The following is a 10,947-nucleotide window of genomic DNA, read 5'->3' on the forward strand; positions in this document are numbered from 1 at the left end:
ACTATCATATCATCTCTCTTTCCTCTCCAATTCTTCTCCAAAATTTAATTCATTCATGGATCGTACGTGGTTTATAGAGAATATGTTCGACATCATGTATATGTGCATAATCTTGCACAAAATGATTGTCACCGATGAAGGACCTGAGGCGGGAAATTGGTTCGACCCTGAAACCGCGGGAAGCTCTTCTGCAAGTAGTCCGCCTCGCAGTGGAGTGCATCCTTCTTTGCAAGAGCGGTTGTGTGTTCGGGCAAGGACACATGAGTCTATGACCCACGCCCAACTCCAAGAGGATCTAATGGAGCACATTTGGGCAAAATTTGGCAACCGTTAGACGCTCACCGCATCACTTTCCATGATTATACGGATTTCAATTATGTATTTTTCGTATTTTCGGATGTTGTAATTTTCGTGATTTTTAATGATTTTATGAATTATTAGTATTAATTTAATATTTCAATGAAATATTAATTGAATTTGTTGGAAATAAAAATAAAAAATGAAATTGAATGAATAGTTAAGGGATGAGATGGTTAAGAGATGGCGAGATGCATAAGCTGTCTCTTAGTTAAAAAATGGGGTAAAAAGTGTATTGAGACTTATGAATAGTTAATGGACGAGCCAAGGACGTGGATGATCTCAATATATCTTTTTATTACTGTTTCTATGGTTCCACATTTTATTTTGACCATCTATTTAAGGCAATGTTATATTTAAATACTGGAGTACTAAAACAGAACATAAAGCGCGATAGAACTTTATTTGAGTATATAAAGTCTATCACTGTAAGTAAATTCCATTGTATCATATCTTCGACGAAGTTTCGAAAGTACTAATAGAGAATCACTTAACTTCTGAAATTTGGGGAAGACAAAATCGTTCAATTTAAGTGGTACATGTATAATTTACCTAATATAGAAGTTTGATTAACTATCAAATTAAACCTCGTCAAAGTTGACTGAATTTAATTAGGTGTTAGACGTGTTAAATAAATTTGTTAATTGTTGCAAAATATAACACCATTTTTAGTCTTTTTTCTAAAATTCTTCTACGCTTAATATTTACCAAAAACAAATTATAATACGTATAGTATATATCTCCTTTATTAAAAAAATCGATACGTATATATATCTTTTTATCTTAAATCTGATCTAGTCTTTTAAATCTCATATTGGCTTATTATTTACCAAAAAGTAAACATTGAATTATCTGATATTACTACAACATTATTTGTGGGAACACTATAAAAGCATGCCAATTCCTTTTTAAATCATTGTACAATGTTAGATGTATGTCTATTTGGGTAAATAAATGAATTTGTTGAGATATGTTCTGCGGTATAGTACAAAGTAATTAATGTTGAGGAGGAAGTCATAATCTATAATGAACATAATATGTTCTGCGGTCTAGTACAAAGTAATTAAGGATTAGGAGGAAGTAGCAGGTTGGGGCTCTCTTGTTCCCCACAACAAACGCAACAACAGGTTTTTCTCCTTGCCTTTTGACATTTGGCTCATGGAGAATCTTAGTGATAAGAATAAAACTGATGATGGTGATTGGCGTTGCTTATTTGGTTTGGTGGTGTGGAAATTGTGGTCTTCTAGGAATGATATTGTATTCCAGGATGCGAGCTTTAATGGCTCAATAATTATTACTCAGTGCCGAGCTTGGGGAAGGGCCGTTAGATCTAATGAGATTAAGAAGTTAACTGTAAAGAATACGGTCACTAAGCTTATTCAATGGTTCGCCCCTGCTCCGGGCTGCTGGAAATTGAACACTGATGGTGCAGTTAAACACTCGACAAAAGAAGCATCTGCTGGTGGTGTCATCAGGAACTCGAATGGAGAGTGGTTTTTGGGATATGCCCGACGCCTTAGGGAATGCTCTGTGTTGATTGCTGAGTTGTGGGCGATATATGATGGCTTAAAGCTTGCATGGGAACACAATCTTCAAAATGTTGTTGTGGAAAGTGATAATATCACCACAGTGCTCATGATAACTCAAGGAGAAATGAAGGTTGCAACTATAGCATTGTTAGACATATTAGGGCTTTGATTGATAAATAATAGCACGTAGAGGTTAAGCATGTCTATCGCGAAGCAAATCGGGTGGCAGGCTTTATAGCTAATTGTGGTTTGAAGATGCACGAGATCTTTAAATTGTTAAACGATCCTCCAGGAGGCATTGGTCATCTACTTCAGCTAGATAAGATAGGTGAGGTTGTTTCACGATCTGTTGCTGCCTAAGTATTTATTCTCCTAGAGATTTGGCTCTTCTCCTATAACAAAAAAAAAAGGATTAGGAGGAAGTGAATTAATCTATAATGTACTAGTAGTATCAATTTACCTTCTTCTCTTAAAATTTATTATTTTTAAAAAATTATAGTTACTTTCTGAAAAGTAAATGTGATTTTTTTTTCAATCTACTTATTGGACAATTGGCAAGAATAGCAAGATTCTAAACAAATACATTGTGATCATAGATTTATATTGTACAATTACACTGTCCGCAATCAAATTTTTGAGATTTTCCCTACTATCATCGTTGATACCCATTAAATATTGCTAATATTTATTTCGGTTCTAAATTGTATATTTGAAATCCTATTATGTATCTATTTGGAGTATGACACTATTTTTCGGTACATACCTAAAAACGTGGTCTCTACGTCGCATAGGAGCATCAGCAATGGCGGACGTCCACGCGGAATTCCCACCGGCATGCGGAAATTCCGTGGCGGACGTCCGCCATTGCGCGTCCCAGGCATGGATACGGAATTCCGCAAAGGAATTCGAAGTTCCGCGGAATTCCGCGGGGAATTTCGTGCGGACGTCCGACATTGCGTTGACGCCCGCGGAATTCCGTTTTTTTTCATTAAATGTTTTTTTTCGGTTCCTATATATACTCCCCCGCCGAGGCAGAGTTCCCCACACCCACATTGTCGACCCGCCGCCGTCGCCCGGTTGGGCAAAAGTCCGCGGCGCGGATGTCGAGGGGAAGCACTAGCGGATCCGCCGAGGCTCAACCCCCCAAAATGACCCCGAGAACCCCTCATTTGCCTGCATCGCCGCACATGAAACCTTGTTACGTGCGATGGTTGAATGGCACCAAGCGACCGACCCCATTACAAGCGGAAGCTTAAGACCATCCACAACGCGTCTCGCGCCGGGCTCGCGTCTCGTCTCGGAGAGACGAGACCCCCGCGAGACGCATTGCAGCGGCCATCTCGTCTCCAGCTCGCGACCGGCTCGTCGCGTAGCTCGTCTCGGAGAGACACGAGACGAGCTGTCTCGCCACGCGCCCGAGACACGTGGCACGTCCCCATGCGTGCGTGACGCCCACTCGCTGGCCCGCGAGTGGGCGTCGTCACTGATGACGCAATAATTCATTTTTTTAAAAAAAAAATCGATTTTTAATAAAAAAAATTTTTTTTTTTTCAAACGGTAATATTACCGTTAAATATTTATTTTCATTTTTTAAATTTTTAATTTTTTTACTCTATAAATAATTCTATTCCATACTCATTTCAAACACAAACACACATCTATACAAGAACGGTTGGCTATTCGGGCAAGGACACGCGACTCTAGCGCCCACACCCAACTCCAAGAGGATCTAATTGAGCACATTTGGGAAAACTTTGGCGGAGAATATTAAATTATGTCATTTTTATTTTTTTAGAATTTTAATTATGTCTTCGCTTTTTTAATGTTAAGTTGTAATATTGTTTTAATTTTAATAAAGTGTGTTTGTTTAAATTGAATTGGGTTTTAAAAAAAATTATAAATTAAATTGAATGAATAGTAATTAAGAGACGGTATAGAGACGGTTAAGAGACGGAGCGTTGCAGCCTCCGTCTCTTAGTTAAGAGATGGAGGAAAAAAGGACAGTGGGGCCCTCAAATAGTGCTCAAATAGTAGTTAAGAGACGGTTTAAGAGACGGTATAGAGACAGCGTTGTGGATGGCCTAAGCCCCTCCTCGACAGTATGCGCCGCGATTTGGGGTTCGATGGGATGTCAGACGATGACGGCGAGGGGGCGGCGGCGCCAACGGTGAGAGGACTGGCGACGAGTAATCCGAGGAGTAAGAAGCCGGTTTTTATTTTTATAACAATGTACTTTTTTTTTAGTAATTATGTATTTTTTTAATGAAGTATGGTTTTTTTTAAATAAAGTGGTTGCATTTTATCTGTATCCGCGTCGAAATTTTAATTCCGTAAATTGTTTAATTCCGGAAATTGTCTAATTTGTGAATTTGTGAATTTTTTTAATGTGAGAATTCCGTCGGAAATTCCGCTACTGTGCAGTGGGAATTCCGTATGACGTGGCAGGGCAGTGAGAAGCCCGTATGACGTGGCATGAGGTGTTTTCGGGAATTCCGTTCCACTGCTTATGCTCTAAAAAGTAAAACAACAATTGTAAAATGGGAATTTTAATAATGATGTCATATTTAATAAAAAAAATTTATAGCTCAAATTTTTTTATAACAAAACAGATATTGTATAATCCCTTATTTAAAGAAAAAAAGTTTTAAAAATGAAACAATGAAGACGGTCGACGAATTTTCCTTCTCCTATAAATAAAACCCTCCCCTCCCCTCCCTACAATTAAAAAGAAAAAAAAACCACAAACACACACAACAACAACACAGCGCTGCTCAATCGCAGCAGCGATGCCGCAGCCAGAAAACAACGGAAACAACCACTCTCCGCCGCATCAGCTTCACGTGGATTTACTCACCTCGGCGTCGCAAAACTTCCTCCGCGACGCAAACAGCGACGGAAACCCTCTGATCGCCGGTTCCGATCAAACAATCGAATCCTTGTTTTCCAGGCTCAACCTCACCTCCGATGTCCTATTCCACGGCCATACCACCGCCGCCGACGACGGCGGAGCTTCGTCGTCGCGCTCAATTCCACCACCAATGGCTTTCGGAGGAAGCCACCACCAGCAGCAGCAGCTTTCGAATTGGGCCCGGCATTCCACCCCCAATGGGCCCATGGCCCACCAGAATAACAATGTGGGCCCCGATTTCTCGGGTCGGGGCCCATACCCTCAAAATCAATTCATAAATTATTCTCAAAGACAGGATTTTTACAACGATTTCGACCTCCGTTCCTTGCATGCCACGAAATCCATCCCTACGAGCACAAGGTACAACTCTCCTGTTGTACCTTTTGCTCGTGAGAACAGTTCTCTGTATGTGCTGTCGCAGCAGCTAACCCCTGAGTTCATGATTGGGAAAGTTGCGTTCTTGGCAAAGCACCAAATTTGGAGCCTCGCGTTGGTTTTCAAACTGGAGGGTGGGTTGGGTGAGGCCCTGCTCAACATGGTTGTATTGGAAGTGATAAAGAGTTGGGATGATTTGTTGAAGAATCAGCTTGGGGGCCAGTTTTTGCTGAAGCTGTTCACGGTGTGTGATGAGGATAAGAGGACTAGGATCATCATGGCCATCACAAGATTCCCTTTTAAGCTCATCTCAGTGTGCCTAAACACTTCTGGGTATGGATAAAATAACTTCTTTTTATTTGGGTTTGTGGAGATTTTGTGTGTTAATGTTGATTTTTGATGCACAGGGCCAAATCAGTGCAGAAGCTGATGGATAAGCTGGATTCTCCTCAGCAGATATCATTGGTTGTGGCTTCTTTGATCCCTGATGCTGTGGTCTTAGCCACTGACTGCAAAGGTCAACCCATCATACAATACTGTGTTAGAAGGTTTCCTATGGAATATACTAAGGTAGTAGACAAAGAAAATGTTTTTCTTTGAATTATTGATTTTGTTCATTTATTTACTTGGTTTGAGATGTTCAAGCTTTGTGTTGGTTTGATGATTTTGTGATGATATGCTCATCAGTTCATAATTTGAGTTCTTGTCTAGTTGTCTCATTTACTGTTATGTTTTACTGTTTTAGATAGTACATATGGTTACTAACTTTTCAATTCTTGGAAACAATTTTGCATCTTACATACGAACTTGTATTGGTCTAAGCAGCCGTTATAGTTACAAATCTTTAGTTACTCGTTTGATTCGTGCTTGTTTCAGCTAAAGGTTGTGAAAGACTGATTCTTCTAGGAGATTTTTGACATGTTAAGCACAAAAATAATCTTGATCTACTTGACCCTCCAAAGCTTTGTCTTAGAAGTTTTCAATGTGTAATGTAGTATAATAATTATACAGTAAAAGTCGAGGCATGCTGTGTAACTTGGTCCCCTGCTATATCTCATGGTGTCGAACAAGTTGAGTCGCAGTGCTTTGTTTTACAGACCTACTATTTTGTTGATCCATCAATCATTTATCTAATATTGGATGTCAAATTGGCAGCACCTATTGAACGAGATCACCGCAAACTGCTTCAGTATTGGGACAAATAAAAGCGGATGTTGTGTAATACAATCATGTATGGATAATGCTTGCGGTGAACCAAGAACACAATTACTCTTTGCGATAATAGAAAATGCTGTGCAACTTGCTGAAGATCCTTATGGGTATCATTCCATTCCTATCTAGTTTCTTTTATAGAGGTTAGACTAATGTGGATCTCTTAACCTGTTTGTTCTTTTTATGTGTAGAAACTATGTGGTGCAACATCTTCTCGAGATGGAGACACCAGACCTCACGAAATATATTCTGAGACGGTTCGAAGGCTGTTTCGTGTCTCTTTCCTGCAACAAATATGCCAGCAATGTAGTAGAGAAGCTCTTACGGTCGGGAGACGAAGTGTCTGCGATTATTACCATAGAGCTGCTTAGAAGCCCGAACGCCTCGATGCTTTTAGTCGACCCCTATGGAAATTTTGTCATTCAAAATGCATTGTCAGCCGCGAAGGTGAGACATCTCACTTTGTGTTTTGATGCATTTGAAACGCCTTTTTACATGGGGTTTTGTTATGATAGTGTCTCGTTCGCCCCTAATTTACGTGTGGTTGTCCTGTAACAGGGGGAGTTGTATTATTCTTTGGAGAGATTTGTTCAAGTTAATGCAGCATCCATGCAAAGCAATCTTTATGGGAAAAAGATCCTTGCTTGGTTTGTGAAGAAGAGCCCTTATATTGAGAAGAAGCAGCGTTACTATGGCTAGATTCTCACATTTAAAATATAGTGTTGTATATTTTGTTGTTTAATTATTTCTCTAATTCATAGTTTTACCATTCAACTGCATATTTCTGATTCATTCAGATTCAACGAAGCTAAGCAATGTAGAGACTGTTACAATACCAAATATGAGAATTCATCCCAAAAGACTAACTTGTTAGGAGAGAGAGCTCATTTAGTTTATATAAACTACATCAGTTGTTCTCACAACTGATGTGGGAATTGAGTCCGTAACATTCGACCCTCCTTTAAAGGCCAACGTCCTCGTTGGTCACGGCTGGTTCTTTGCCAGGCCACCACTCCGAGTTCTCGTAGGTCACGGCCACGTTGGTCATGGCGGATTCTTTGCCCGACCACCACTCTCTGGGTCACCACTCCGAGCGGTCCCAAACGCACTCGTTGATCACGGCGAGTTCGTTGCCCGGCCACCACTCTGAGCCGTTTGGGCTCTTAATGAAAACACCAATTGTTACAGACCAAACAGGAGAACTTATCCCAAAAGACTAGCCTGTTAGGAGAGATGGCTCATTTAGTTTATATACCCCACATCAGTTATTCTCACAACCAATGTGGGAATTGAGTCCGTAACAGAGAGTGTAGTACATGAGTTGTTGTACATTTGAGGGAGTATTCGATTATCTCTTTACTTTGTTAACAAGTAAATGATGATAGAATTATACTCTTTGTCCCATGTTATTCACACTTTTTTATTTCATTTTGTTTCAAACTACTTAGATTATTTCTATTTTAAGTAAGAATTAGAGTATTTAATTAATATATATATTAGAGTTAATTAAGTGTTCCTTTGATTTCTCTTTATATTTAAAACACTAATTTAATTCCATTAAAAAATCAATAACAAATTTTACTATTTTTTATAATGGATCTAAATTCTACCAACTCATTCTCACTCATGTTTAATTATAAAACTAATACTCCTACTATCACTAACTTTTTCAATCCACTTTCAATTATACTCCTTCCGTCCAATTGAAGATCACCCACTTTCCTTTTTGAAAATAGAAACACCTTTTATCCCCACTTTATTTCCTCTCTCTTACTTTACTCTTTCCACTTCACACACAAAATAAAATTGCATAAATTCCAGTGCCGTCCAATGAATGAGTCATCTTCCTTGGGAGAAAGGGAGTATTTCTTAAACTCCATGTCAAGTCAAAGTGTGTCAATTAATTGCGGACAGAGAGAGTATTTCATTTAACTTTTACTCCTTCCTTCCCAAAAGAATATGCAGATTGGGTTTGGTACGGGTTTTAATGCAAAATTGGTTAAGTAAGAGAGATGTAGTAATAAAAAGTAATTAAAGTATTGTTAGGGAAAAATAAGTCACACCTCATTAGAGAAGAAAAAGTTTCCAAAATTAGAAAGTACATATTATTATGGATTATAACTCTATTTTTCCCTCCATTTAATACTCACACTTACTTTTCTCTTTCGATTAAACACATTAACCAACAACTACTAAAATCCCGCATCGGCTAACAAATCTAGGATTATTAATAGTACAAGCCTCGGGTCTCAGCCACTGTTTGTATATGTACAAGTATTTGTTAATAGGTTTTGAGTTGTTATATGTAATAACTGGGTGCAGGTGTCTGCATAAGGCGGCAATAAAAACGCCTAATGAGAAAGTCGGATCATGCAAGCTTTGCTCATGTGCGGCATCGTATCCTCAACCGGAAACACCTACTTAGCCCAGTCTGGGTCCAACTAAATGTCAAAGATATATGGAAAATAAAGAGCTTGTATTGCGTCACTACAAATTATGATCTTCACTAATTGATGTGGATTTGGATATAATTCCCATAATATTTGGATTTGATTCAATTTTTTAGTGAAGAATATCTTCTTTATTTATATGTTCAGTAAAAATAGTCTCATAATATAATTCCTATAAGGGCAAATTGTTTGTAAAGTCATAAACTTTCAAGATAGTTTGATTTTTCCTGTGAACTTTAAATGTTGCATGGAAAGTTATGAACTTTACCGGACTGTGCAAATTTCTCATCCGACCCGACCCGATAGATTTCCGGCACAAACTTATCATATGTGGCGCGCCGGAGGCGTGACTTGGCAAATGAAAAATTTAGGGGTTCAATTCGAATTGTGGAACTTTTATACTCGATTCGATTTGTGGAATTCAATTTGTATGTTTATGTCGATTTGTATACTAAGTTCGACTTGTAGAATTCGATTTGTATGTTTTATTTTGTGCTACTTGTATGTCTGTGATAAGTTCGAGGTCAGGGATTCCAAAGATAAAAGAGAAACAATCAGAATTAGTTGAGTTGCCAAGTCACGCCTCCGGCGCGCCACGTAGGATAAGTTTGTGTTGGAAATCTATCGGGTCGGGTCAGATGAGAAATTTGCAACAGTCTGGTAAAGTTCATGACTTTTCATGCAACATTTAAAGTTGACGGGAAAAACCAAACTATCATCAAAGCTCATGACTTCACAGGCAATTGGCCCTTCCCATAATATAAAATAGTCTCTTTCCATTTTGATATGTTCCGTAGAAATAGTTTATCTATATTTTTGGTACGATTTAGCATGTAACAGATACTCCCTCCGTCCCACAATAGGTGTCACTCTTATTGTGGGCACGGATCATTAAGAAAGGTAAATAATAGTGGCTTGGAAAAGTGAGTGAAATATGAGACTCATTTTTTTATATTAGTTTTATAATAAAATGTGAGTGAAGTGAGTTACTGCAATATGAAACTACTTACTATTTATGGTAAATAAAGTGTGACTTTTATCGTGAGACAGACCAAAATGACAAAGTGTGACTCTTATTGTACGACGGGCGGAGTAGTATATATACAATTTGAAAACTGAAACCACCGATTCGATTGTGGACCAAACCATAGATCTCAATCTCGATTTGAATTAATGTTAAATTGCTTGTGTGTGGAGTCATCGATATGACACAACAAATCATGAATTCACTAAAATCGAAAGGAGAATAACCTGACAGTCTGTATCCTCCTCTACGTCCTTCACGCGGTTGCCTCCCATTTCCTCACCTACCTTATTCACATTTCATTCATTACATCTTCTATTTATATCTCTACCTTCTTCATTCTTTCTTCCCTATCACAATTCACACACCTCTCTCTCTCTCATCACAAGATGAAGAACACTGCAGCATTGCTCCTACTCACCCTCTTTCTCACCTCCTCCATTGTCGACGCCGCAATTGCAGATTCAAGTGAGTCACATTTATATCTAATTTAACTATTTTAACCAATTTTTGTAATACTCTGTCATGCACTGATGAAACAAAATATGAAGGCGACTGCGACGAGAAGTGTGGGGTGCGATGTGCAAAGGCGGGCGTCAAAGACCGGTGCTTGAAGTACTGCGGAATCTGCTGCGCAGAGTGCAAATGCGTGCCCTCTGGAACCTACGGGAACAAGCACGAGTGCCCTTGCTATCGAGACAAGACCAACTCCAAGGGCAAACCTAAATGCCCTTGAACAAATATTATTTATATACGTATATTTGATATTATTTCATAGTTGTTTTTATTATGATTATGTATGGTTGTATTGTATGGTTTATATATAAGTTTATTTACTAGTTTTGTTCTTGGTAATTTACCTTTTTTAAGTGAACTTCGGTTAAATTTGGTTGAATTTACTAATTAGGTTAAATATTAATTATGTATGAATTGTGAAAGAAAAGAATTAGACTACTAATCTGATAAAACTCAAACACTTTAATCTTTGTGGGAAAGAAGAATATAAATAATACTAGTACTTAGGTTGTGTGAAGGACCCTACAGTATCACTCACTTACAAATAATTTTATTTAATATGATTACTGCCGCAAA

General features: G+C 38.4%; 2 protein-coding genes across 2 annotated transcripts; both read left to right on the plus strand.

Annotated features, from left to right (window-relative positions):
- Nucleotides 1-4,672: 4,672 nt before the first annotated feature.
- LOC121765642 (pumilio homolog 15-like) lies at nt 4,673-7,159 on the plus strand. Its single transcript, XM_042161843.1, has 5 exons — nt 4,673-5,502; nt 5,577-5,739; nt 6,325-6,488; nt 6,573-6,828; nt 6,940-7,159. Exons 1-5 carry the CDS (start codon nt 4,673-4,675, stop codon nt 7,078-7,080), a joined length of 1,554 nt encoding a protein of 517 aa, XP_042017777.1. The 3' UTR covers nt 7,081-7,159.
- Nucleotides 7,160-10,068: 2,909 nt separating this feature from the next.
- LOC121764760 (peamaclein-like) lies at nt 10,069-10,694 on the plus strand. Its single transcript, XM_042160780.1, has 2 exons — nt 10,069-10,323; nt 10,407-10,694. Exons 1-2 carry the CDS (start codon nt 10,245-10,247, stop codon nt 10,589-10,591), a joined length of 264 nt encoding a protein of 87 aa, XP_042016714.1. The 5' UTR covers nt 10,069-10,244; the 3' UTR covers nt 10,592-10,694.
- Nucleotides 10,695-10,947: the final 253 nt, after the last annotated feature.

This window comes from Salvia splendens, chromosome 14, assembly GCF_004379255.2.
Source record: "Salvia splendens isolate huo1 chromosome 14, SspV2, whole genome shotgun sequence".
Classification (NCBI taxonomy): domain Eukaryota; kingdom Viridiplantae; phylum Streptophyta; class Magnoliopsida; order Lamiales; family Lamiaceae; genus Salvia; species Salvia splendens.